Source organism: Helicoverpa armigera, chromosome 6 (assembly GCF_030705265.1).
Source record: "Helicoverpa armigera isolate CAAS_96S chromosome 6, ASM3070526v1, whole genome shotgun sequence".
Lineage (NCBI taxonomy): Eukaryota > Metazoa > Arthropoda > Insecta > Lepidoptera > Noctuidae > Helicoverpa > Helicoverpa armigera.
This window is the reverse complement of record NC_087125.1, coordinates 6,893,152-6,919,708: the sequence shown is the minus strand read 5'-3', so window position 1 is coordinate 6,919,708 and position 26,557 is coordinate 6,893,152. Positions and strand designations below refer to the sequence as shown.

The window sequence follows — 26,557 nt, the reverse complement described above, 5'->3', positions numbered from 1 at the left end:
TACGTGTGAATTATATTCAAAATTACTTTATTTTTATAAAAGTAGAAAACATATAAAATATATAAAGTATAATACTAAAAAATCGTATTATAAATTCCAATCATAAATTCATTTAAATGCTTCATAAATTATAGGTGTGATTAAATTTTTCAAAATAAAATTAGGTAAACTTAAACTATTATTGGTTGTACAATAACAGAAATAAATAATTGTAAAGCATTCTCTCATCAAACCTACTACCCAAAAATAAAATATTGTACTATGATTCTTACTATTAAATTGTACTGAACATGGAACAAATAAATATAATAACATAATTATTACACCACAGTTTTCACCAATATTAAAACATTATAAAATATACGGAATTCCACTGGTTTCTTCTATCGAGACATGGCCTTTTATCACAATGTAATGAGTAGCACCTTGGAGGCGCATTCATTCAGTCTTCATAAAAATGCTATATGTATATTCTGTGAAGAGTTGCAGGTAGAACTAATTAGTCCTACAAATAAATACGCCTAATTAATAGCCCCGCATTCTAAATACTAATACACCGACCACCTATCCAACAAATTAAAAATTTGTAAATTCATTTTATACATATAAAATCTATAAAATTGTATTCTTAAAGACTAAATTTGTATTTTCATCTTTTGGCAATTTCTTGACTAAATAAACCGAATCATTTATTCTTATGACTAATGTTTGTAAAAACATTCTAAACAACCCAAATTTTACTGCACACTGAAAAAAGTTCTGCACCACTTTTAAGATGTTTTAATAGAATTAATAACTGCTTTCTTAAGGATTAAGCAGACACATAGGCCATTAGGAACTTTTTGTAAACCATAGACACCATAGACAATAGCACAATTACAGATGTGTCATTCGACTTTTGAACATCATACTTCTTAAAAGTGGCACAACTCTTTTTTTCATGACTATCCAAAGATGTAAAGTTCTTTATGGCAACTTCTATGTCGGTTTAAAATGCAACATGGCGTAATCGTGATAGTACATCATAATGGCAAGTGGCTGGCCAAGGATTAGGGAGCTCCAGACCATGATGTTCCCCCAACGAGGTCCCAGTCTTAGCTCCGCGGTGCGAGAGATGATGGCAAGGGGAGGTTGCGCCATCATACCCAGGAAAGCCCAAATCCTGAACATTTGGAGTGGCACGCTCACCTGTAATAAATGAAAAAATATCATTAGTAACAGCTATTTCTTCAAGCATACATGAAACTTAATACATCAATTAGCTAAGAAAACCTAAACTTTTTTTCACAGTACTGCGTAAATTGCAAGTGGCGCGATTATTGTACTACTCATGAAAACGCGATGAAAAAATATGGTACATATTCTGTATATTATGTACATCATTACTCGCATTGGCACAATCACCTCACATAATAATCCGTGTAATAAAATAAGTACACCAAAGACCGACTTTCTTTGAATGAGAAACTGGATTACATAAAAAGAAATCTTCGCGAATTTGCCAACACTATTTGACATACATACAAAATTTAAAAAGTGCTCACCAAATACTCATGGAACAACGCCGATATAGCAAAAACGACGATTCCAGCGTTAAACTTGCTAAATCCCATCTCTGTAATAGGTTTATACACATGCCTCACCGCCCACATATGCACAGGCATGTTCCAAGTGCTCCAGAACACGGATATATTGTTGGAGTTCCACCAGTCGGCGTAGAACTTGCGGTCCGCGAACTGGAGTAGCTCACCCATCAGGTTTAGGAACGAATGGAAGCTTAGGTAGAAGAAACACAGCCATAGGAGATGGTTTGGCACCTGGAATTTAAAAGAAGGGCTCATTAAACAATTTTACTTACCAAAAATAAGTTTATTTGCCATTGTGTGTAGTTTGCTGGGTTGAGGGGGTCAGATAGGGCAGTCGCTCCTTGTAAAGCACTGGTACCCAGCTACATCCGGTTAGACTGGAAGCCGACCCCAACATAGTTGGGAAAAAGGCTCGGAGGATGTGTGTAGTTTGCTAAAATAGCGTATATTGGATACTAACGGTCTATTTACATAAACTGTATCTGTTATAAATTGGTATTTATGTAACAATCGTCGCTAGTTACGCTCTGCAGATAGACTGTAAAAGCGGTTCATTAATATTGGCACGCGCTGCTTGTTGACATTAAAATACTGGAGTAAATCTTCGGAAGGTCTTTACGTCAGAAATACATCTAGTTTTAATAACAAACCTTCGTGATCGTGTATGATTATTCAATTTTAAATACTATCCAAGACAGTGATGATTCAAAAATGCATAACATGGTATGCTTTCAAAACATTTTATTGGAAACTACAATTTTTCAATAAAATATAGAGTCCAATGACTGCGTTTAAGGCCGGCGACCCTGTCGATGTTAACGAAGCAACACATAATAAAACAATCCTAGCTAAATCCGTCGGGAAGTTTTGATGACTTGCCAGAAAATCTATCAGCAACTTATTCCTGAAGTGTCTGCGACCTAGCCATTCAACCCGTGTTTCGAAATCAAAAAGAGTTTGGCACTGATCATATATCGACTATCCGGAAGGGAAGACTTGCTCAGTTGCTCTCTGTACACATCGTTGTGCATTCACTGTCATTGATATCAAATAACACCTGAGTAAGCTCGAAATTACATGTCAGTAGGAATGCAAAGTGAGCTTAACTTCTCATCACATCGTTGAACGGTAGTCTAAACATTTTGAATGCTATGTCTAAACAGACTAGACACAGACGTATTGTAACAGTATTACAAAATCCAGAAATGCATCACACACGATTTATGTAGCTACATATATGAATTAATAATAATAAATGCATTGTGTTAGGAACTGCCAAGCGTAACTACGTCTAACATTATTACCATCGAGAGTTGACAGTTACTTACATACTCTTGTTTTAATTGTTTAGTAGGTATGCAAATTCCACATACCCCCACTCAGAGAGACATTTAATGATTACTTAAGTCACTCCTTAATGACGGATTGTCAAAGAAATCCTTCACTAAAGAATGGTTTAAGTAACCATTAAATGTCTCTGAGTGTGTCCAATAGACTCGTAGTCATATTCGTTAAAGTTGTGATTTCAAGCATAACTTACAGCTAACTTGAGTAATCTCTCTGTGATCCTTATGGGATCCATTTTGGAGAAAGTTTCCACGGAGTTGGTGATTGTCGGTATCATCCATTGTTGGAACAGCGCCAAGACCAGGTTTATGCCGAAGAACAACTCCAATACTCTTTTGATTACGAACCTCTTCCTGATTCTGAAATGTAAAGATTTGAATTGTTATATCTTTGCTTTATGGCGTCAGAACAGTGTAGTCTATTAACCTTAATGATGTATGTTTATGTGTTACGTCAGCTTATTATCATTACGAAACCATTAAACAATTTAACAGCTTGAGCTACTTTGATGACGTAATATTTTTGTTTCTCAATTTCAAATACCATCTCGCTCTTCCATAGCCTCTCAGTAGACTGCACTAATCCTATAGTAGGTAAGTCCAGTCACCTAGGTTTAGTCAGTTTCATTCAAGCTAGTTCAAGGGTAGCGATCCGTCAACTTTTGACACGGAATAAACAAAAGACACGTGCTCCATATAATATCAGTTGATATGAATCGTGATAAAATGATTAAGAAACATGTGAACGTTCACGTTTTCTTGAGAGAAAACGTGAGTTTATTGAACTTGATTCACACCTGCTTCTTCACATTACTGAACTAACAGGAGTTATTTACCAAAGATAACGTCTATTTATAAATTAAAGTGCTTGTGATGCCTAAGTCATTGTAATGAAATAGTTGTTATAATTACGTTATTCTGTACTTTATTGCATAATGTTTATTTCTGGGAGTCCATACTTAACTAACCCACCTTAACTAGTGAATGTCAGACCCAATCGTTGACATACTAGCGAAGTTTAATTTGCACCTTCACATCATTTCGGACTTTTGACTTGTGACAATTAATTTGACCGACTACTAGATAAATGAATGATGTCAGAGTATGATGAACGAAAGATAAAATATTTAATCATTATGATCAAGGGTTTCAATACTTTTCTTGGCAGGACATTTTGTAGGTGTTATATTTACCTATGTAGGTACTTTATCTTTTGTTCATCATACATCATAGTACAGCAGCACACAGATTAGATAGATAACCTTGGGTAGTTTGCAAAGGAATACTTTCAAAAACATTCAAAAAATGTCTCAAAAGAAACAAATGCAATGAAAAACTAACCGTGCAGTGCGGGGGTAATTCAACTCATAACAAAGGGTGGGTGCCAACATGAAGTAGACCAAGTCTTTCAGGTTCAGGTTATCAGGGTACTTGGTCAGGCGCGCCGCAGCCGGGGTATCGTTTATAAGATCCTCCTTACTCTCTGTTGGGAAAAGGGGGTAAGTTAGTAGGATGTTTGAAGGATGAGTCAGAGTTGCAAGTCATTGCAGTAAGCAAATATACTTTCATATAAGTCAAAATCTGAATATATGTTCGTTGATAGTCCCGTAGATACCGGATATTTAACATTACTAAATACCCAAAGCAAATCTAGAAACAGATTGTGAATTATTTCGTAAGCAAATTATAGTTGGCAAGAGAATTAGGCACAAAAACTTTGAAGTCAAGGTTGCATTACTATTATTACTTTCCGCAATCGCGAAAGTCTGTACCGAACCATAGCGTTCGCAGTAGAAAGATCAAAACGAATAGAATTAAAATTTTACTTGAAGGTATTAGGGTCAATTCACACTGAAAGAGCAGCGGCCGGCAGCGGCCGGCAGCGGCCGTAATTGCAAGGGATTGAGCGTGAGCGCGGCGGGCCGCGCGGCGCCGCGCGGCGCCGCATCGCGCCGCGCTCTTACATTTTCCGTGCTCTTACGGCCGCTGCCGGCCGCTGCTCTTTCAGTGTGAATTGACCCTTAAGAAAAGAACTTCGTAAGTACTTAAACTAACTCAGAATGGGACTATCAACTTGCTCATCATAAAGAAAGAAAGTTCAGTGAAAGCCATTGAAAAAACGCTATACTAACTACGCTGTGGCTCAGCATTTAAAAGCGATAATATATTTATTTACAATGCTATGCTATTAGTGCACACAAGCCTTTCACGCAAGTCACAGATTAGCAGATAAACACACATAGATAAAACAAGGATACGATAACCAGCGTTAAGCGTCCAAAATTCAATAATACGGTCACATTGCATAACGCTATCGTTTACAAATAATCTAGTAGGTATGCAATATTCAGATAATCCATAGAATTTAAGTAAGTAACGACAGAACTGTTACTTCAGGCTTCATTCTTATAAGACAGAAACTTCTCAACAAGCTGTTAAGAAAGATAGAACAACACTAATACAAACTTTAATATAGAGATTTTATTTCTAGATTACTGCAACCAAAGCATTTTCACTCTTAACTCATGAAACAGAAGTTTTATAAGAAAACGCCAAAACACTATAAAAGCAAGTAGAAAAGAAATAGGGCACACAACAACACCACATATCTCACTTACTCTCTTGTTCAGCCGTGATTAGTTTATCTGTAATAATTTAAATAACATTTATACTTATTCAATTATCAATTATTGGTATAAAGAAATAAAGAACGGCTATGCTGAAAGTCAGATTTCAAAATTGTCGAAAACAGATCCATTTTGCAAGCCTAGCAATTGCGCAAGTTTTTCTTATCTTTCAGAAAAGTTAGGCAATAGGTAATAAGAGCGCTTTACGCACTACTGCTTTCAGTATTCATAATCGACAGTGTAATACCGGCCTAAATTATCTGTTAGTAAATAATAAATCAAAGTTAATGAACACTTACTCCAATTAGGTGCCGATAAACTCTGTCTCCTAAGTTTGTTATCCAAGTATTTTCTCTTCAAACCCAAGCGACACCAATGATTTGTCTGTGTATAGCTCCAGAGTTTTAAAAATATTATCAAATATAGCATACAGACTGAAGTTATACCCACTGTAAAAAAAAATATTTTAAGCAAGTTAATCAAAATTTTCAGGTGAAAGGAGAAGTCAGATAAAAAATCAGCTATCTTTGTATATGTTTCGGCTAAAGCCCGAAGTGAGGCTACACCTAGTTTTAACCAGCTACAGCAAGGTGGGACTGGTAATATGTGGCTAAACTACCTATACCTATTAATAGGTTAGGTAACCTTTATTTTAGCCGCATATGCTCGGTTACATCTAGGTGCAGCTGCACTTCCGGCTTTTACCGTAATACAACAAAAGCACCAATATATTTTATTTTATAAAATATACAACGTGATTACCAAAACTGAAATCATTGCCCCTAAAATGCAAAGCTATTATAGGCAGAAGAACCATACATATCATGTTAGATATCTGTAACCCGACGCCTAACTTCTCTGGTATTAAATCCTAAAAACAGAAACCGACATAATTATCTTATCAACTATGAAATATAAATTATATTGAGTATAAAAAGTTCATTATCGATATGGAGACGGATTCTTTCCCACATAATTATGACTTATTGTAACTAAGTTATAAACGAAAATTGATTAGGCATTCTTTGTCATATTTTATATTTTTTTATCGACATTTCAACTTTATGTAACAGAGAAATATAGACAAGCGAATCCGCGTTTTTAAGATCCTCGAGTTTAAGAGTATTTTTTTCTAAAATACCTAATTTCGATAATGGCCTTTTTATATAACATGTGCAAAAATATATGAATTATAGGAATCAATGCAACTTACAACGGCAATACCCTTTTCAACTAGAAGACCAATGACAATTGGAACAATGCTGACTGAAACAAACAACGCTATGATTTATTTATGATAGCTCTTAGGGTGCGTCCACATCTAGCGAATGTGCCGCTCGCAGTCCGTTTGAAAGAGTTGCGCTAAAGAGGCGCACCAAACCATTGCCGTGACTGCACGCGGCACATTGGTCAGATGTGGTCGCACCCTTATTTAACTGTAGGATCTTAGAGAACGTTCTTATAGTACGGATACTTACAAACTATCAGTATAACCGACGGATACTGACTTCTATCTCCTTCATTGTAACCTGTCAACACTATGAACCATTCAAGGGGGTTCACACGCAATCCATATCTGTAATTTAAAATGTAGGTAGCAAGCTTTAGGAAATAAACAAACAACACACACACACACGCAAAAAAAAGACCTTGGTGTTAGAATTTATAACATATTTTTTCTTCATTTCGTCAGTCATTTGAATGGCATCTCGCTAACCTTGTGATGTGGGTCATACATAAGGAAAATAAGTAACGTTGGAGTTTGGACATTGGCCTATGCTCAAACGCATTGTGGATTACCATAATGCGTCAGTAGACATGTGTTAGGTATAGAACATGTTTTTGATTTCTCTCTCTCAACAGCAGCAAATGTATTTAATGCATTACGAACTAATCAGATCTCAGTTGTACAATTTAGTATTTTATAGACACAATTGCAATCTAATCTATCCCTTTATGAGCATTACATAATGCACAGATTTGGTAATTCGAAATTTGAGTCTACGACTTATTTTGAGTTAGCAAAACAAACATAGTAGGCATAGCCTACTGTTATTGATTGATGGTTTTAAAATAAATAGGTATAGACTAGACTGCAGATTGCATAGCCCACGGTCATATTTTTTTGTATTGCAACTGAAAGCCATGACTCAAGAATAATAAAGAACGAAAAGCGAGGGAGAATTCTTTTTTTAATCCGCTCATTAGTTTCGAAGATTAGCGTGACGAAAGAAACAAACTTTTCAGAATATTTTAGTGTGTAGTTCGATGGAGTATTTATTAAAAGTGTGATAAGTGTTATCAAACAGACAAGGAGATAATATACTTAGAAAGAATCATAAATAATTATTTCTACATATTTTTAAGAAGTTAGAAAAGGGGTCACTGGACATTGGACAACAAGTATTTTTAGAAGAAAGTTAGTGTAGGAGCTAAATTAAATGCAATTTAAAATATTTTGTTTAGGGTCTTAAATAATAATACATACATACCTGGATAGCCATTCTGAGCAACAGAAAAAAATGAAAATGAGCAACTAGTAACTTATTATTACACTTAAGATAGAAGCTTCCACAAGTAAATTGTAGGCCAGATAAAGAATTGGGTCAATTTAGAAATATTCTTATAATAATTTCCAGAAAATGAATATTACGATAGACAGTCAATGCAGAACAGAGCAAATATTTTAGTGCCGTTTTTGTGAAACAATTTCATCAAAGTTCTTAGTCATCAAAATATACAAATATTTTAAAAAACTAAGTTGACCCCACACAATTGATTGAAGCACTACAATGTGTTATCTACTAAGAGATAAAGAACACTCACTTCAAGAAGTTTTCGAGTCCTAAACGCACGCCACCCACGGACAGCATCAAAAAGCCCCAGTTGACGAGACCGGTGAAGTTGTTGAATTCCGAACTCCATGAGAACAGAGAATCCCTTGGTGTGTGCACCCTGAAATGTTATTCCATTGTTAGTACTACGGCATTATCATATAATCTATGAAACTATAAAAAGTAAAGTAACTTTAAAAACAAATGAAATGTTATGTAAATATGATTTGACTTGCAAATAGGTAATGTAGCGCCAACAGTAGAGCATGGTTTTCCATTTACTTTTTATGCAATACCTACTTACTTATTAGCAATAGTAATAGTTTACCTGATAGTAACCTGCACTTATTAAAGCAAAAACTAACATGCACTTAATCACTATTTATTAATGTTTAGTTTTTATCGATATTTATTCAAAGGTGAAGGTGATGCCATGTTACAGTTTACTGTGACAAGAGGAAAAGGATTTAACAATAGCATGATTCATTTCAGGGTCAGTTGGCACATAAAGGGCCCTTTTGGCAAACACAGCTATCTATATGTATGTAATAAGCTTGATATGTATCTAAGAGGTCCTGTATGTGGGGCTCTCCCTGGCAACTGGAAGCCTGTATGTGTTGTAACTAATAGAAAGTAAAGAAGAGACCCATCTGTCTGCTACATATGCAGCTGCTATCTTTCTTAGCATATGTAGCTAAACTTCAATCCATAACTACTGTTACACCAGCAAGCTTATATTTTATATAATATTTAAACAGGTTGAATATGCATTTAAAGATATTACAAAATCAACACTGGGCTATATGAAGTCTCACTTACGGCTTATCCAGTTGTAATTTTCTAACTTTTTTCTCTGTCTCAGTGATCTCCTCAGCTTTGGATACACTTTGAGCTCGCCTGTAGCGAAGCGCCTTTTCTTCAGACTCTGTAGCCATTTTTCTTTTTACCAATTCTGGATTCTGCTCAAAGTTACAAACTATTATTTTTGTGGGTAGTTCACCCAGAACAGTGCATACTAGTCTCACAATTACAAAATAATGTATAGATTTGGGACTTCTATGTTATAAATCTAAACTTGAGCACGGGAGTTCAGGGGATAATCTACTATAACTTTAAATAAAATGTTTATATAGTAGACTGTTTTATCTCACTGCGGTTTATGGTTTATCACTTTCATAAATAAACTTACGAAGGATCAACTCGTTACTAAGCCAGCACAAGCATAATCAGACTATATCAATATCACGTATTTTAAGACACGAGTTTTTAATATTTAAAATTCTCACATGTACCAAATTATTCGTTACCAAAATCAACCAAAATCCAAATTGATTGACCTATCGAATTGAACTATCTATCTGTCAAACTCAAACTGGGGCTGTCAGCTGTCAACCAGACAACCTTCAAATGAACTTAAAGCTGAGTGCACACAATCGCTAATCATTTCCCATACCGCAATGATTTTAAGAATAAACACGGTTTCCTAAGTTACTAAGCTCGTAATATTTACCTTTAATTAAAAATAAAAGAATAAATACAAACCAAGTACGACAAAAATTGAACAAAATTAAGTTGTATCCAAATTAGGAATTTTATTTCATTCGTCCTCGCCTATCCCCTAAACAAAATACTTGCCATATTTAAAAACCTATTAAAAATAGTAGTTTTATAGTAGTGTAGTAGAGAATATTACACTACACACATGTTCATGATGAAGTAACTTCAAAAAATAAAAAAAAGTTGAAAAAATATCTTTACATCGCTCTAGACAGTTCATTGTGATAGTTCTGGTCTCCTAGATCTCCGAAAACATTTAGCTTTTCTATGTCCTTTTTTCAGGTTTTATTAACCACACCAAATAAATAATTGTTTAAACCAGTGACTAACAAAAATATCACACTCCTCTTTATCAATATAATATAACCAGGCTACATGTGAAGCTACATAGTCACATACCATTTATGTCAGTATTTTTTTTTTGCGGTAGATTTTATTAGCGCAACGTGCGTATAGTAGAATTTCCAATAAGAAAATGGTCACTTCAAACCTCCTGTGAGAGGATAAAGGTCGTCTGTACGTAAATGTGACTGACTACTATGTAACTGAAGTTCAAGGAAAAAACCAGGCTTTTAATGAGATAATCTAAGTATTATCTCGAAATTATTGATTTATTTAATAGATATTTAGAAAATAAAATGAAGATTTGGACTTCAGAACATACTTTCAAGTAAGTTAATGACGATTTAAATTATGACGCAACCTTGAATTACCAATTTACTAGCCTCAATATTATCCGTAAACTGACTAATCTTTGTCTTTGTTGATTAACTATAGCCATCCGTGGGAGACGGTTGCACAAGCAGCATGGCGAAAATATCCCAATCCTATGAATCCAGCGGTTATTGGAACAGATGTAATCGAAAGGAAGGTAGTCGATGGAGTTTTGGTCACACACAGACTTGTCAGTTCTAAATGGTTTTTTCCGAGATGGGCGCAAGCAGTAAGTTACCTTGTTTACCTTATAGTCACATTTTTGATTTTTATTGTACCTAGGTTTAATCACTAATTTCCTCAATTTTATTGTTGTTATTTTACTTGACTGGTTTGTCAGGGTTGAATTTAACAAGACGTGTTTTATTTTAGCTCATTGGAACTGCGAAAATTTGCTATGCCAGCGAAAAGTCAGAAGTAAACCCGAATGAACGACAGATGACTTTAAAAACCTCTAACTTGACATTTTGCCGATACATTGCCGTTGATGAGACTGTTCGGTACACCCCACATCCTTCAGACACCTCCAAAACTCTATTAACTCAAGAGGCTGTAGTCACAGTACAAGTAAGTTGAAGCATCTAACCTTTACCAGTTGTGTTGTGTTATGATACTTGATTCTTGTCATCATTTCTTATTGTGTTACAAAAATTCGCTGTTTACTTCAAAATAAGAACATGTCAATAATGTACAAAAGTATGTTTAGAAAACAGTAGTGTATTTAACAATTTTTTGTTTTCAGGGCGTACCACTTAGTAGTTACATGGAGGATTTATTAACCAACAAAATATCCCTGAATGCTGGCAAAGGCCGCCAAGCTATTGAATGGGTCATTGGCAAAATAGACTCAGAAATAAAAGAACTTGCGAGCACAGCCTGCAAGAGTACAGATGAACTATTATCACAAACAAAGAAATCTCTCGATGACATCACATCTACAGCAAGGAGATCAATGGATGACATATCAACAAAGGCCAAGAGGTCTCTTGATGATATAGAAAAATTCACCAAAGCCAATGCAAATCAAAGAAGCTGAAAAGAGGAGTGATCAAACTGTTGTGCAACACAACGCATGACCTGCACTAAATGTCTAATTATAACTATTAGTTAATTTATGTATTGATGTAAAATGTAACTTATTTATTTTCTAATAGTCATAATAGAAACTTTTATTAGCAGAAATATGCTTGATAGCTAAAGATAAAGTGAATTCAGATAAAGAGTTAGTTATCTAAAGTCAGTTTTGGCGTATAAGATATCTGATTATGTTATCAGCTGAAATGAAGATTGATGACATAATGGTGAAATTGCTAATGTGCTAAAACTCTCTTTGAATAAGGATTGTACCTGCATGTGTATTGGGTTTCCAAGTATGTAGAACATCTTTTTGGAATGAATATAAATTACCTCATATGACAATTTAACATTGCATCTAAAAGTATGTGTTATTGTGTAGCTTCATAATTAATGAGTTAAAGAAACATAAATAATTGTAGAGAAAAGAGTAATGATTTTAAGTATTGTAGATTAACAAAGATGTCTATAAATATATAGCTTAATTGGGTGTATTATTAGTATTAAAATCTGATGTTTCACAAAATATTTGAATTATGTTACAAAATTGTTGCAAAACTCTTTTAATGACACTTTGTGATAAAAGGTAATTTATTCAAGAGAAGTATCAAGTTGGCAAGGTTGTTTGACTTTCAAATGAATGCCAAAAATAGCCAGTGCAGTGAAGACTGATACACTTTATATGTTTATATTTCACACTCGGCTATGATCAACTATTCCCTATTGGTTGTCATTGAGCTAATTGCAAAAGCATTCCAAGTTAATGTGTTTTATTCCGTGTGAGTTGTTACTAGCCCTCATTGGTGACCAAAAGGAATAGAAGCAAAATAATTCATTTCTTTTTTAAATATGTATTCAACCCAACATTTTGTATTTTAGTATTTTTTGTTACTTCTGTGATTGCTACAAAGATTTCTATGAATTGCTGTGGTTTCAAATTAATGTTATTCAAATAGTTTTCCATGGAGAAATGAGTAATAAAATCCCATTAGAAATAATAAATAATCTTAATGTTACCTATAAATTGTATACCAAATTGACTCCACACTCTTGGTATTAAATTAAAACTCATTTTTCAGCATTCAGTATTTCGAATTTCATTTTATTTCCCAGTATCTATTATAATCCTACTACAATAAACATAGGGAATAGATTTGGATAAAATATCTGTTTGGATAAACACAGGTTTTTAATTATTATTCTGTTTTGGTAATTAGGCAGAAAACTACGACACAATATAGGAAAGGAAATTGTTTCATGGACAAACTCCAAACACATTACCCTTTATGGAATTCTTCCAGCTTCCACCCGTGGTTTCTCCCGGCTCCTGGGGAACTGAATCCCGCAGCAGGGAAATATTTTTCAAATCAGTTCAGTCATTTCGGAGCTTTTAGGGTACTCTATTTTATAAGCTGTTTCATTAAAATCCATTCAGTAGTTTTTGCATGAAACTGTAACAAGCATATATTCCGCTGCAATATCCAATGCTATGTGCCTAATTGCATGCATTGAAATTAATCATCTACCTACCGTAGTTGAAAGGTCAATGCTTGTCTAGTCACGAGAGATAGTCACGTGTAGAGTTCAAATATTTTATTGATATGAGAGTATGATTAATACTATCTAGTTGAACTATGCACATAGATTAAGAATAAGTCAATAGGGTCCCATGTACCAATTATCGGCAGATATTAATAATGGCGCCCTAGCTGATTGTCGGCTACGGCGGCTGTTCCCATGTAAGGACAGCCAGCTGAGCAAGCATATTATGCTGTACAAGCATTTGCACAGACACATGCTAGTTCCCTCCGTATACCTTAGCCGTTAGCCCAACGGGACAGAAATCCGAAACAATTGGAATGGGATCAGGCGCAAGACTGACATTAACGTGCTCTTCAATGCACGGGCTTTTCAATCACCAACTTTAGGCTTTACCTTTTTTTAGGGCTACCTAATACCAACTAACCAGCAAGGTATATATTTTATAACTGGGATAAGGAATTCTAGAATTCCTTTTTAGACACTTTCACCATAAGATTGTTATAAATATTGGTATTTCAATTTAAGAATAAAAAACTCATTAAATCCATGGGTTTCTTTTATTGGGAGTAAATACCTTTTCAATAGTATAGCAAGCTACAATAGTTTTATGTGTATAGTTTGTTACTATTGCTATTTTGTTATGTACCTATAAATAACAACTTATTCAAAAAAAAAAAAACATTACAGCAGTGATTTTCTGTAGTGATAAATTGTAATGCAACTCATTTTACATTTATAATTTTGCAATCAAGATTATTTGAAAATGGTAAACAATGCTATGCCAGTTTCCTAAATAACTGGTACACATGTATTGCATAAATAGAGCTTAAATTATATGTAGAAGAATTACATTTTACTGAACTTGAACTCTGCACATCTTAAAGCAGCCTATGCCCTTTCTGTAGACTACCTGTGCATCAAATATCATTTTAATAATCAGTAATTTATTAAAATGATAGCTTTAGTAGTTTTGGTGCCAAAGCTGGACAGTCAGAATTATTTTCACTTTTGTAATATGTATAATTACTAAGAATGAGCAATTAAATTCTAAAAGTACAACAGTTGCTAACACAATACATGTTGGGTTTAAAGAAAACATTTATTGCAGTATTCTTTGTTTTCACATAACTATAGCAGCTAAACTTATAACTATAATTAGAACTTCACATTACTATATTTGAAACACATTGTGCATGTAAAATGCGTAAGTATATGAAAAAAGTCTTGTTCCTAGTGTAAAAACTTGGAGTGGACAAAGTTAGTATCAAGTGCTGGTTCCCGATGATGTCATGTTGCCATTCTGAACATTTCCTGATACTGATCGAGATGCAGTGAGATGAGAAGCTTTCAAACGATCCAACTCGTTAACCCAGGAGCGCACATGCTCTAATCGGTGCCAAGCCATTTGCAAAACTTTTTGAGATGCATATCCTGATCCCTCATGTGGTTGTCCAGTAGATACTTGAGTCAGATAGTTTATCTGATCGCTAAGTTTACTTTCCACCTGACTTAATGTCCTCAAAAACTGTGAAGTATTTGTTTCTGCTTGTTTTTGACCAGACTTTTCTTTACTCAACTCCAACAATGCTTGAGCTGCAAACGTGAAAATGGCTTTAGAATACAAGTAAAAAAGCATAATTCAACTCCCAGCTATCACGGTCTGGGAATAATGTGCTTCAGTTAGAATGTTTCTTGTGTTAGGTACTTACCAGCACATTGTAGGCATGTTATGATATCTTTTTCAATATCATCAAGAATTTGAATCCTTTCCATAGGAGCTGTCATTCTGAATATTAAGTAGCAACCGACCAATTAAATGACAAAATTTTGCAGGTACAGTTCCTAACATATATAAAATAAACACCAAATGGTAATATCGATCAGATTTTATCCTCAATGGATACAAAATATAAATGACATTGACACATCATTGACATGAGTTCAAATGAGTTGACATAATGACAGCCCAGGTGACAACTATTCATTGCCATAAAACCGATGCATAAAGCAGGAACCTTGTATTAATCTTGTATTAATTACCTAAATAAAGGGCTTGTGTCCTAATCATAAAAAAACGATAAATTAATTTGAGATTTCGTAGGGGAAACCCTTGGACTACCTATTCAATCAATGACACGTGAGATCGTGCGACAGGTTTTTGGTCTTAGGAGTAAAAGGTAAAGGTATGTGCGCCGAAGGATGGCTCGACTCATGCATGCATTGATAAATTAACTTTACTCGAAGTATGCATTGTGCATAAGTTCAGCACCCTTGTGGCGTATGCCTCGAAACAAAACGTTTCCGAAAAATGTGTTTTCGGCTGGCAATCTGGACGAGTATTGCCAATTCCGTCAAAGATCCCCCGATTTTTGGAAGAATTAAGATATAATAAGAGAAATACAATAAAGGGATTATTGAAATCGGGGAATCCAGAATCAAGTGGATATATGGAAATATAACATAATTATATAAAAATAATCCAATTTATTTGTTTGATTTTCACGACTTCAAAAGTCACTTACATACATAAGGTAAGTACATTCCTTGCAAAGAAAAAAAACTTAAAATTACAAGCGTAAACATGAAATGAAACTTTAGAATAACCAAGTAAAAAGAACAATGTCAGACGTCCATAGTAACTTAGGCTCAATAAAAATATTTCATGTACAGTGAAAATTCTTACAGTTTTTTGTGTAGTTTAATTAATGTCAGAAGCTTTTCTATGTTTTCCACTTTTGCATTGAACTTCTCAAAACCAAATTATTTCAAATTATTAAAACGAAAAACCTGAACTCGATAAACAAAATAAGTACTTATTAAAATGTATTTTTTTTTATGGAAAAGTTATATTTTATTAAGTTCTATTGAATTTTATATTTAAATTGTTATAGTAAAGAACTTTGTGTCCGTGAGAATTTAGTTTTAAAATTTGATTGGGTGGGCCGAAACCTGACATTGTTCTTTACGGTATAACTTTCGCAAAATTCTAGACACAAACCACTTTATTATAAAACGTGATTTTAAGAAGTACCCGCTTTAGTGATAGCTTTAGTCCACTGATTTTGTTCGGGATGGTGGTTTAAAGGTGGTACAAAAGCTGGTACTTTTTTAAAACCACGTTTTATAAGTTGATGAGTCACAAAGTATGGGTAAGTTTTTCATCAAAGAGGTCGCAGTAAACAAATAACAAAGAACTAATAAAGATTTTAATTGAACCAGGGTGTGCGGTAACACCTAGTTCTAGGCGATATAATCAAGGTTTCACCTAAATCTAACCCAAAATAATAGGATACCCCTAAGTTTAGGCTATGTGGCTACATCTAGTTTTAGTCGGCTGAAACTGGGTCTATAACATAATTTTCAAAAAATAGTATATTTCAAGGCAATTACGAATTATTGGTACAAAATTGGAGAATTTCGGGGAAATTGACAACGTGTATGAGGGGAATCGATATTTTTTTACTGGCAGCCCTGATGTTGACAGCTCATCTGTGAAATAGATTCCTTTTCAATCGGCCATTTTTGCCGCGACTGTCTTCGAACATGGTTAGTTTTGACTAAATCCTTAAATATTTCATCAATCTTTTGATTTTTGTAATGCTTAATCAAATAATTAATGTTAGATGTATCGTTGTGCTGTTGTTTTGTGTGTATTGCGGTTAAATGTTATACAACTTATGTTGAAATCTTGTGTCGTGTACGAGTAGGCATGATTGTACAAATGATGATCTCCTATCTTTATAATATACGGTTAGAACCTGAGTTCCATGTGAAGATTTTACTAGGGCGGACTGATGTTACCTTGACTATATTATAAAATGTTGAATTCTCGAAAGTGGGTAAGTAATACTTGCTTTATTTTGTTTCCAGTCGCATAGAAAGTTTTCGGCGCCCCGTCATGGGTCCATGGGATTCTACCCCAAGAAGAGGTCCCGCCGTCATCGTGGTAAGGTGAAGGCTTTCCCCAAGGATGATGCCAGCAAACCAGTCCACCTTACCGCCTTCATTGGTTACAAGGCTGGTATGACCCACGTGGTTCGTGAACCTGACCGTCCTGGATCAAGTGAGTTTATTTATCACCTGTTTTGTGCACCCATGATCGTGTCCCATGTGGTTATCACAGTTTTAATGAATCGTGTGATATTTTTCCAGAGATCAACAAGAAGGAGATCGTAGAGGCTGTGACCATCATCGAGACGCCACCCATGGTGTGCGTCGGAGTGGTTGGTTACATCGAAACTCCTCATGGTCTCCGCGCTCTGCTCACTGTCTGGGCTGAGCACATGTCCGAGGACTGCCGCCGTCGCTTCTACAAGAACTGGTAATTATAGCATAGCCTCATGTTTATTTCCCAGCTAAATAATCAACAATTTCTTTTTTGTAGAAATTTTCTAATCACTTGAAATAGCTCTCCTCTTAATAATGAGAGTTTAAAGCTAAATATGCCTGGAGCATATTGCCACCAATTGGTCTCCGCTCAACGATGAGGCCTTTTGGTTTTTCTTACAGCAGGCAATTTATGATTTAATCAGGTACAAATGCAAGAAGAAGGCATTCACCAAATCCAGCAAGAAATGGCAGGATGAGCTTGGACGCAAGTCCATTGAGAAGGACTTCAAGAAAATGATCCGCTACTGCAGTGTGATCAGGGTTATTGCCCACACCCAGATGAAGTTGCTGAAGCAGCGTCAAAAGAAAGCTCACATTATGGAGATCCAAGTCAACGGTGGATCCATTGAAGACAAAGTTAAATGGGCAAGGGAACATCTTGAGAAGCCCATCCCCATTGACTCTGTGTTTGCCCAAGATGAGATGATTGACTGCATTGGTGTCACCAAGGGTAAAGGATACAAGGGTATGTATCTTTTCGCTAAGACTTACCTTGAATATTATCTTATATGAAGGACAAGACAAGAACTCACAGTATTATTTTTCAGGTGTGACCTCCCGTTGGCACACAAAGAAGTTGCCCCGCAAGACGCACAAGGGTCTGCGTAAGGTTGCTTGTATTGGAGCGTGGCATCCTTCAAGAGTTTCATTCACTGTTGCCCGTGCTGGTCAGAAGGGCTACCACCATCGTACAGAAATGAACAAGAAGATCTACCGTCTTGGACAAGGTCAGTTATAATAAATACCTTTACTTGAAGAATTATAGAATACCTTTGTCAAAAAATTTTATGGATATTTTCTCAGGCTTGTCTACATTGCAAGCAATATTAATGTTGTTTTTTTAATTTCCACAGGAATCCACACTAAGGATGGCAAGGTAATCAAGAACAATGCTTCCACTGAGTATGACCTGTCTGAGAAGTCTATCACTCCCATGGGTGGTTTCCCCCACTATGGAGAAGTCAACAATGACTTTGTGATGATCAAGGGTTGCTGCATGGGACCTAAGAAACGTGTCATTACTTTGAGAAAGGTATGTAATAATTCTGATAACTTAACTTTAACCAAAACTCATTAGTGGATCATCTTAGGGCTTTGAAGACATTCTCCTATTTGTTTGTAAGGATGTATGATTATTTTTTTTTTTCCATGTTCAAGAAAGTTTCCTTAGGATGAGATGAAACTGGGCAGAAGCTATTTAACATTTTCAATTAATTGAGAAACTTTCAATTGCTAATAATGGTATTTCTTATTTCAGTCCCTCCGTACGCACACCAAGAGGGCCGCCCTTGAGAAGATCAACCTGAAGTTCATTGATACATCTTCCAAGTTCGGTCACGGTCGCTTCCAGACGCCGGCTGACAAGGCTGCGTTCATGGGAACACTCAAGAAGGACCGCATCCGCGAAGAAGCTGCCGCCACCACCGCGCCAGCGGCTCCCGCTCAGTCCTAGACATCTTTATGGACTAATAAATATAAGAAAACCTACCATGCTTTGTTTTATTCACATACCTAACTCTTAAACTTTTTTTCTCGCTAACACTTTGTTTGTACACTGAAGGCTTTGAAACTACTGAACAGATTGAAAAACCTTTCATTGATGGAAAGCTCCACTCTAGACCCACCATAGCCCTGGCCTTCCTTGAGGGTAGGCTGGGACACTACGCGCGGCGAATGATGATCCCTAGGACGTTTCAACTGACAGTAATAGTGATGCGAAACGTGTCTGTTACCCAGGCCAGATGTCGACAATGGTCATTTGAATCTTAGGGTCAATTCCCACTGAAAGAGCAGCGGCCGTAATTGCAAGGGATTGAGCGCGAGCGCGGCGCCGCGCTCTTAAGGCGCGTACGGATAGCGCGTTCCTGTGTTACACGTAGTTGGGAAACACTGTCCACGCGTACAGCTCCTGAACGGACCGCCGCGAACCTGTACGCGAGGTCAATCGATCCAGAGCGCTCCGCGAGCCCCAGTCATTCGCCATGACTCCGACAAGAACACGCGTGTTTATTAATTTTGCTCTCTTTGACGCGCGACCAAAAACCGACAGACGGTGGCTCGCGCTGCGAGTTGGCTCGCGCGGTACGCGTACCCCAACAGTGAACGCGTAGCTGCAGGTATGGACTAGGCGTTCCGGATACGCGTAAACAGAGTACGCGTACCAGGGTACGCGCAATCCGTACGCACCTTTACATTTTCCGTGCTCTTACGGCCGCTGCCGGCCGCTGCGTTTTCAGTGGGAATTGACCCTTAAGGTGCGTACGGATAGCGCGTTCCTGTGTTACGCGTAGTTGGGAAACACTGTCCACGCGTACAGCTCCTGTACGGACCGCCGCGAACCTGTACGCGAGGTCAATCGATCCAGAGCGCTCCGCGAGCCCCAGTCATTCGCCATGACTCGGACAAGAACACGCGTGTTTATTCATTTTGCCGTCCAAATATAGCGTAGCCGGCCGCGTGCGTCCTCTTTGACGCGCGACCAAAAACCGACTGACGGTGGCTCGCGCGGTACGCGTACCCCAAGAGTGAACGCGTAGCTGCAGGTATGGACTAGGCGTTCCGGATACGCGTTAACTGAGTACGCGTACGCGTACGCGGAGCACTCTGGATCGATTGACCTCGCGTACAGGTTCGCGGCGGTCCGTACAGGAGCTGTACGCGTATCCAATGTACGCGTGGACAGTGTTTCCCAACTACGCGTAACACAGGAACGCGCTATCTGTACGCACCTTTATAGATAATTAGTTTTGCGGCTTCTGTAAAGGTGCGTACGGATTGCGCGTACCCTGGTACGCGTACTCAGTTTACGCGTATCCGGAACGCCTAGTCCATACCTGCAGCTACGCGTTCACTCTTGGGGTACGCGTACCGCGCGAGCCAAGTCGCAGCGCGAGCCACCGTCTGTCGGTTTTTGGTCGCGCGTCAAAGAGGACGCACGCGGCCGGCTACGCTATATTTGGACGGCAAAATGAATAAACACGCGTGTTCTTGTCGGAGTCATGGCGAATGACTGGGACTCGCGGAGCGCTCTGGATCGATTGACCTCGCGTACAGGTTCGCGGCGGTCCGTACAGGAGCTGTACGCGTATCCAATGTACCCGTGGACAGTGTTTCCCAACTACGCGTAACACAGGAACGCGCTATCCGTACGCACCTTCACGTTACGTCAGCAGGAAATGTTTTTGTGAAATAATTAAAAAACTATAAGCGCAACAAATTTACAAATGTGCGCAACAATTACAGAAGCCGCAAAACGAATTATCTATAAGATTCAAATGACCATTGTCGACAATATCTGGCCTGGGTAACGGACACATGCGAAACTGCGACAAAATACTGTTAGGCAAAGGTCATGTCATTTAGCCAGGTGCATTTTAGTGCATTCAACGGCTTTATTATATTTTATTTTACTATATATTGATTTTTATTAAAATCGAGAAGTACATTTCGACAATATTATTGACCAACCGTTAATAATAAACGTCACGGATAGCTGCAGTTCAGACTCGGCTTTTGAAGATCCGCTTGACCCTGTATCAGATTCAGATTGATTAAATAAATGAAATACAAACTCAATCAAATTCATTTGTTATTCAACCAACAAATTATCGATATTTTGTTTATCGATGTGTCCCTTCGATACCAGCTTGACAATGTAACTTTTGCAGCACGTACCATGTACATTTGCATTGAGTTTTTTTTCCATTATTTCCGAACATTACGTAATAATTTCTTAATATTCATTTTTATAATTTACAAATGTACACAATTATGATTTTTTCGAATTTTTAATGGGCCTGTAAAGGATTTGTTGTGACACGTCACTACAATGTTAAGCGCTAACGAACTGTCATAGGGATCATGATTCGCCGCGCGTAGTATAAACCATGTCAATGTATAAACCATACCACCGTAGTAGAGTTGGGATTTCAATAGGCAATTGAAAAACCCTAGTTCCCATTAAGGAACGCGGGTCGGGAAGACTGCAGATTCTGATGAAATGCGTCTAAAAAAATTCATCTTGGAATATTTGTAGCTATCTGGGATAGTGGGAATTTAACAGCACCTGGATAAAAAGGGTCCAGTACCTAATAAGAGATTACTGCTATTGAGACTCAATACCTAATTGTCACAGCAACTTGACATGATCAACTTAGCAGAATCGGGCCCCGGACATAATTTAAACAGTATTCCTAATCAATTGGGATACTGGAATATTGTCCTGAGAAAAGAGAATCTCAACAATATAGTTAACAGTTATCACTACTCAATAATTTTACGGGGTTGCGACAGGCTTAGCCTCCATCCAGTCCATACCACCATGAGGTCACACAGGAGATCTGTCCACTTCGGCAATTTATCTCAGTAGCAGATTCCCCAGGCCATTCCGACACCTCTTGTGTAGGTGCAAAAGGAGATAGGTAGGTATTAGACTTAATCAGAATAGCAATCACCTAAGCACCTTGAGGTCAGCACTGTTGCGTTAAGGAATTAACATAAAGTTGGGGTTGTTCATACATGTATTACATGTCATTATGAAGTTAGTAAAATATTTCCACATAGTATAAAATATGTATTTATTGGTCAGGCTTATCAAAGTAATTGTTTTTCTTAATATACCTAATACACTGAAGAACTATGTTACGTTCCTGTCTAATTTCTTTATATAATAATTTTTGAAGGAGTGTTGATGGAATTTTGTGCTTAACTTTGTAGTTATTTCTTTCTGGTTTTTTAACTGGTAAAGTGGTTTTCATTACCTTTTCTTTACTTTTAACAACTGCTTCTTGACTAGTCTCATGTTCTAAATTAGTTTTCTCTATTTTAATTTCTTCTGGAGCATCGTTGTCACTTTCATTATTTTCTATTATATCAGGTTTATCCTCTAATGCAGCTTTTATTTTATTATCATCATTAACTTGTGATTGGTTAGTTTTTTCTGTCGATTTTGCTATTACCTCATTCTCTTTTTCCTCAGCATCTTCATCTGATGTTCCATAGTCACACATGAGTGATGTCAAAGCTCCACATACTATTGGTTCTTGGGTGGTTGTTGTTTCTTTTGGAGTTGGTACTACTATCTCCTCATCATCTTCAAATAATTCATCATTACATTGTAGTGGTTCATCTGAATCAACTGCTTCTTGATCCATCACAATACTTAGGATACCAGCAAAAGGTTTAAGCTTATTCTTCTCAGCAGGAACTGGTGCACTGGGTATTGTCCTAGGTATTTTCTTTGCTGGCTGTGTGTTATTTTGGTTATTATTTGTTGTACCTGTATTGTCTTTGAAATTCCTTCTATTCATTCTAGGATTCTGATTTCTTCTATCAAAACTGGGATTCCTCTTTCTGGGTCCTTGATCTGAAAAGGATAAATTCGAAATTATAATCATTTGCTGAAGAATTGAAAATTAAGTGAGTATGTTTGAAGTTGTAAAACAATAAGTTGTGTAAAAAGGCACTACCTGTTGGTCCACGCTTATCTGTTCTACGGTCATGCTTCAAAGCCATTTTTTCTCCTCTTTCAATTTTTTCTTTATTCTCTGCCTCTTTTTTCTCTATATTGGACTTGGTAGGGTACTTCTTTTTCCTTTCTTCACGCCATTTCTGTATGTCCTCTGGATTGTTGAGATTTGCAATCTTTTTGTATAAGCCAGATGAATGTTGCATTTGTATGTGTTTTGTTATAACTTTTGGATGTGCAATAAACTGACAACCATCTATGTTGCATTTCTGAAAAACAAAATAATTTGGTACTTATAGTTTTTTAAACTGGACATACATTTTATTCTTCTTAGTAGCCTACATGAGAGGTAAACATTAGGCAGCATTTTGCAGCACCATGAAAGTAATAAAACTTTAAAAAATAAGCGTTAGGAAGAATATTTAGTGTCAATTCAGTTTGTTTCTTAAATAAATAAATTCAATTAAAATCAATCAGTAGGTATTTTATGGCAAGGAGTTCCATGATTTAGCCAAAAAATTACATGATTTTTACCTGGTGCTGTGAATTATGTTGCTGCAGAAGTTCTGCTGTAGGAAAGCCTCTATCACACGTTTCACACCAGTGCTCATCATTATTTTGAAATCTCGCATCAGGTGCTCCAAAACGTGGATTATTCCACTGAAACCGTGGAGGTAGCCCATTGTTCGGTCTCCATTGAGAGTTATAAGGCATGGGGCGTCGATACATGTTGTTCATCATACGTGGACGTGGAGGTCTATTCATCTTTTAGGCAATGCTGAATATAAAAATGAATTTTATCTCGTGGAAAACAATCGGAACTTTTTGGTTATTTACAGCGGAAATATTAAATACTTCGTAGTGATACGTAAGTTAGAATTAAAATTCTTGATTTCACTTACTGTAATGCCTCAGTTTCAATGCTTGGGAGCAATAATTATATTATAATTTCTACTTTATAACCTCAATCTATCTACTAAAATAACAAACAACATTTTGAAAACATGTTTATCGGTTACTGTCAATACTGTTAATGTCATGTCATTTGTGGTAATTCAAATGCAGTTCGGAAATCATGGGAGTATGATCAAGAGGCTCTAGATGTGCCGCCAGTTGTAATTTCTGAATTTCTAAGCATATTTTTTTGTTTGTTAAATAAATTGTGTAATCAAAATCTGAAATATTTATAGGCCGACTAAATTAAGTCCTGCATAAGTTTACCTTCATCCAACTACTAATCCAACAGCTTCTCGATGAGCAATTTTTATTATATCCCACAGAGAAACAACTGTGTTTAGTAAGTTGTATCGGCCAAAAACTCGAAATCTGTACATTGTATTTTAAAATAAACTAAATCTAAATATTTACATGAAAAAAAAGAGCGTCAGTTTGACCACAGAGTACATTATTACTCTGTTTTTGACATTGACATGACATGAGACACAAGTCCCGCACGATCAGCTTCTGTGGATTGTTTACAGTTTATTTATATTTTTGCAGCTTCATTGAAAATGTTGTATTTTTAGGCCAGTTAAGATTATATTTACTAAAAAAATGAATAACTCCGCAGCAAGTTCTGCGGCTAAGGTAACCAAGAACACTAATTGGCCTAAGAAAATTATCAGTATTATCAATTAAATTGTTTATTATGAATGGTTTCAGGTTGGAGAAATATTTACTGAGGCTGGAGCGGCTTTTAACAAATTAGCAGACTTAACTATGTTACTACATCCAATGGGAGAACCAACCGTAGGGTAAGGAAGTTATATTTATTACAAGTTTAGTTGTTAGAAGGAATTCTATAGCATTACCAATTCTATATGTACTAGAATAAATATATTAGAATTTACACGTTAAGATGACTGACGCTGATCAGAATAAATTAATTGGCAGATAGAATTAAAAGCAAAAGTCAACACAAAAGACTACTTTCTAGCCACCATTATTTTTCCAAGACTAAGCATAGAATTTTATCAATTCCAGCCAGCAGCCCAAAACTCCAGTGAAGAAGAAATTAACTGAAGAAAGGAGTATGGCCAGTAGCAGTTTACCAGCCCACAGTCAACATATTCATTCTGCACCGTTGTCTCAACAGGTCTTTCTTCATTTGTAGCATTATATTTATACTAAAACAAGATAATGTTGCTGTATTGACTGATACACTGGGAAAGTTCATACATACAGTTTCATGGATATCCTATCTTTGGAATCACATTTAGATTCAAGATCCTACTACCGTTTGATAGATTCTTACTGCATGACTGAAAACTATGTGTTATGAGTTAAAAAAATAGGACACTAGATGCCTGTAGCAAACCCTGTATGCATCAAATGCAAATTTTAAGAACAAAACCCACTATGTTTTGTAAAAACTATGTGGTTAAAATGCTCAATCCTTCTTAGTATGAGAGGAGGCCTGTGCCCAGCAGTGGGACGATAAAAAAGCTGTTATGATGATGTGGTCAAAATAAAAAAAATCACCACAAAAACGAATTTTTAAGTAGAGTTGGGGGGAACCAGTAAATATTTCCTCATAGATGAAAAATTCACTCAACTGATGTATTAATTGCTGATCTATCCGCTATTACATGTCATCTCTTAAAACATTTCATGTTATTTATGCTTTTTGGATTGAGTGATGAGTTGGTAGAAAATATGCATGTTCGTTACCAACACTAGAAAATATTCTGTAGTCTTTGGGAATGTAGAGAGAACAATGAAAAAATTATGTACTGTTAACATTATTTGGGAAGGAAAGGATAGAATCGTATGTACATGGGTGGCTATTCATCATCCTCTGAGACCTTTTCCCATCTAAGTTGGGGTTGGCTTCCAGTATAACTGGATGTAGCTGAATACCAGCACTTTACAAGGAGTGACTGCCCTATCAGATCCCCTCAACCCAGTTACCCAGGCAACCCAATACCCATTACATAGGTGGCTATTATAGAAATAAAAAGCTGGAACTTGCATTGAAACAGTATTATTTTTCAGGTGACTCTAAACATGTTGAATGCTCAGGAAACAGAGATGGACACAGATGGATTGGGTGGTGATGTCAAGCTGGAATTCGAGTCAAGCACAGAGGAAGTAACCACTTAGAATGAAACAAAATAATTAAAACTTATATATGTAATACATCATCTCCCGAGCCTTTCCCAACTATGTTGGGGTGTGCTTCCAGTTTAACCGGATAATGGGAACCGGACCGGAACTTATACATGTAATGATGTTATCTATTTTATAATACATTATGCAGTGAGGCATATCTCTTCTAAGAATTTGAGCAAATGTTTTGTACATTGTGTAAGATAGTTTTGGCATAGGAATCTATTGTTTTTTACTAAGAGTGTCAAGTAAGTACTTCAATATGGACTTGTTATAATTATTAAAATGATAAGAAAGTACATACTTAAATACT

The 26,557-nt window shown here is 36.3% G+C and overlaps 6 protein-coding genes and 1 non-coding gene across 11 annotated transcripts; 4 read left to right on the top strand and 3 right to left on the bottom strand.

Moving 5' to 3' along the window:
• Nucleotides 1-8: 8 nt before the first annotated feature.
• On the bottom strand, nt 9-9,771 carry LOC110371905 (diacylglycerol O-acyltransferase 1). 4 transcript variants are annotated; one of them, XM_021328346.3, is made up of 12 exons: nt 9,583-9,770; nt 9,213-9,352; nt 8,386-8,514; nt 7,038-7,135; nt 6,773-6,840; nt 6,322-6,430; nt 5,859-6,008; nt 5,551-5,577; nt 4,274-4,415; nt 3,127-3,292; nt 1,545-1,817; nt 9-1,188 (listed from the first exon to the last, which is right to left on the bottom strand). In XM_021328346.3, exons 2-12 carry the CDS (start codon nt 9,326-9,328, stop codon nt 979-981), a joined length of 1,488 nt encoding a protein of 495 aa, XP_021184021.3. In that variant the 5' UTR covers nt 9,329-9,352; nt 9,583-9,770; the 3' UTR covers nt 9-978. The 4 variants fall into 4 exon arrangements, with proteins under 4 accessions (XP_021184021.3, XP_021184022.3, XP_021184023.3 ...); XM_021328347.3 differs by having other exon boundaries at nt 6,773-6,825; XM_021328348.3 differs by lacking the exon at nt 5,551-5,577 and having other exon boundaries at nt 9,583-9,771.
• Nucleotides 9,772-10,425: 654 nt separating this feature from the next.
• Nucleotides 10,426-12,826, top strand: LOC110371907 (protein slowmo). Its single transcript, XM_021328352.3, has 4 exons — nt 10,426-10,620; nt 10,728-10,893; nt 11,037-11,231; nt 11,407-12,826. Exons 1-4 carry the CDS (start codon nt 10,589-10,591, stop codon nt 11,698-11,700), a joined length of 687 nt encoding a protein of 228 aa, XP_021184027.1. The 5' UTR covers nt 10,426-10,588; the 3' UTR covers nt 11,701-12,826.
• A 992-nt stretch (nt 12,827-13,818) lies between these two features.
• LOC110371948 (mediator of RNA polymerase II transcription subunit 11) lies at nt 13,819-15,207 on the bottom strand. The gene is made up of 2 exons (XM_021328419.3): nt 14,990-15,207; nt 13,819-14,873 (listed from the first exon to the last, which is right to left on the bottom strand). Exons 1-2 carry the CDS (start codon nt 15,063-15,065, stop codon nt 14,545-14,547), a joined length of 405 nt encoding a protein of 134 aa, XP_021184094.1. The 5' UTR covers nt 15,066-15,207; the 3' UTR covers nt 13,819-14,544.
• A 1,477-nt stretch (nt 15,208-16,684) lies between these two features.
• On the top strand, nt 16,685-19,158 carry LOC110371899 (large ribosomal subunit protein uL3). The gene is made up of 7 exons (XM_021328338.3): nt 16,685-16,826; nt 17,151-17,343; nt 17,433-17,601; nt 17,813-18,135; nt 18,218-18,397; nt 18,524-18,702; nt 18,928-19,158. Exons 1-7 carry the CDS (start codon nt 16,824-16,826, stop codon nt 19,120-19,122), a joined length of 1,242 nt encoding a protein of 413 aa, XP_021184013.1. The 5' UTR covers nt 16,685-16,823; the 3' UTR covers nt 19,123-19,158.
• Nucleotides 17,002-17,079, top strand: LOC135117036 (small nucleolar RNA U43). Its single transcript, XR_010276603.1, has one exon. It is a non-coding gene; the product is annotated as a small nucleolar RNA U43 (small nucleolar RNA).
• A 3,071-nt stretch (nt 19,159-22,229) lies between the features above and the next one.
• LOC110371943 (nuclear FMR1 interacting protein 1) lies at nt 22,230-24,194 on the bottom strand. Of its 2 annotated transcripts, XM_021328409.3 has the most exons (4): nt 24,039-24,194; nt 23,671-23,914; nt 23,138-23,405; nt 22,230-23,034 (listed from the first exon to the last, which is right to left on the bottom strand). In XM_021328409.3, the coding sequence occupies exons 2-4, from the start codon at nt 23,899-23,901 to the stop codon at nt 22,247-22,249; spliced, it is 1,287 nt and encodes a 428-aa protein (XP_021184084.3). In that variant the 5' UTR covers nt 23,902-23,914; nt 24,039-24,194; the 3' UTR covers nt 22,230-22,246. The 2 variants fall into 2 exon arrangements, with proteins under 2 accessions (XP_021184084.3, XP_021184085.3); XM_021328410.3 differs by lacking the exon at nt 24,039-24,194 and having other exon boundaries at nt 23,671-24,032.
• Nucleotides 24,195-24,577: 383 nt separating this feature from the next.
• On the top strand, nt 24,578-26,549 carry LOC110371912 (uncharacterized). Its single transcript, XM_021328359.3, has 4 exons — nt 24,578-24,723; nt 24,799-24,890; nt 25,120-25,231; nt 26,131-26,549. Exons 1-4 carry the CDS (start codon nt 24,691-24,693, stop codon nt 26,236-26,238), a joined length of 345 nt encoding a protein of 114 aa, XP_021184034.2. The 5' UTR covers nt 24,578-24,690; the 3' UTR covers nt 26,239-26,549.
• The last annotated feature ends 8 nt before the right edge of the window (nt 26,550-26,557 follow it).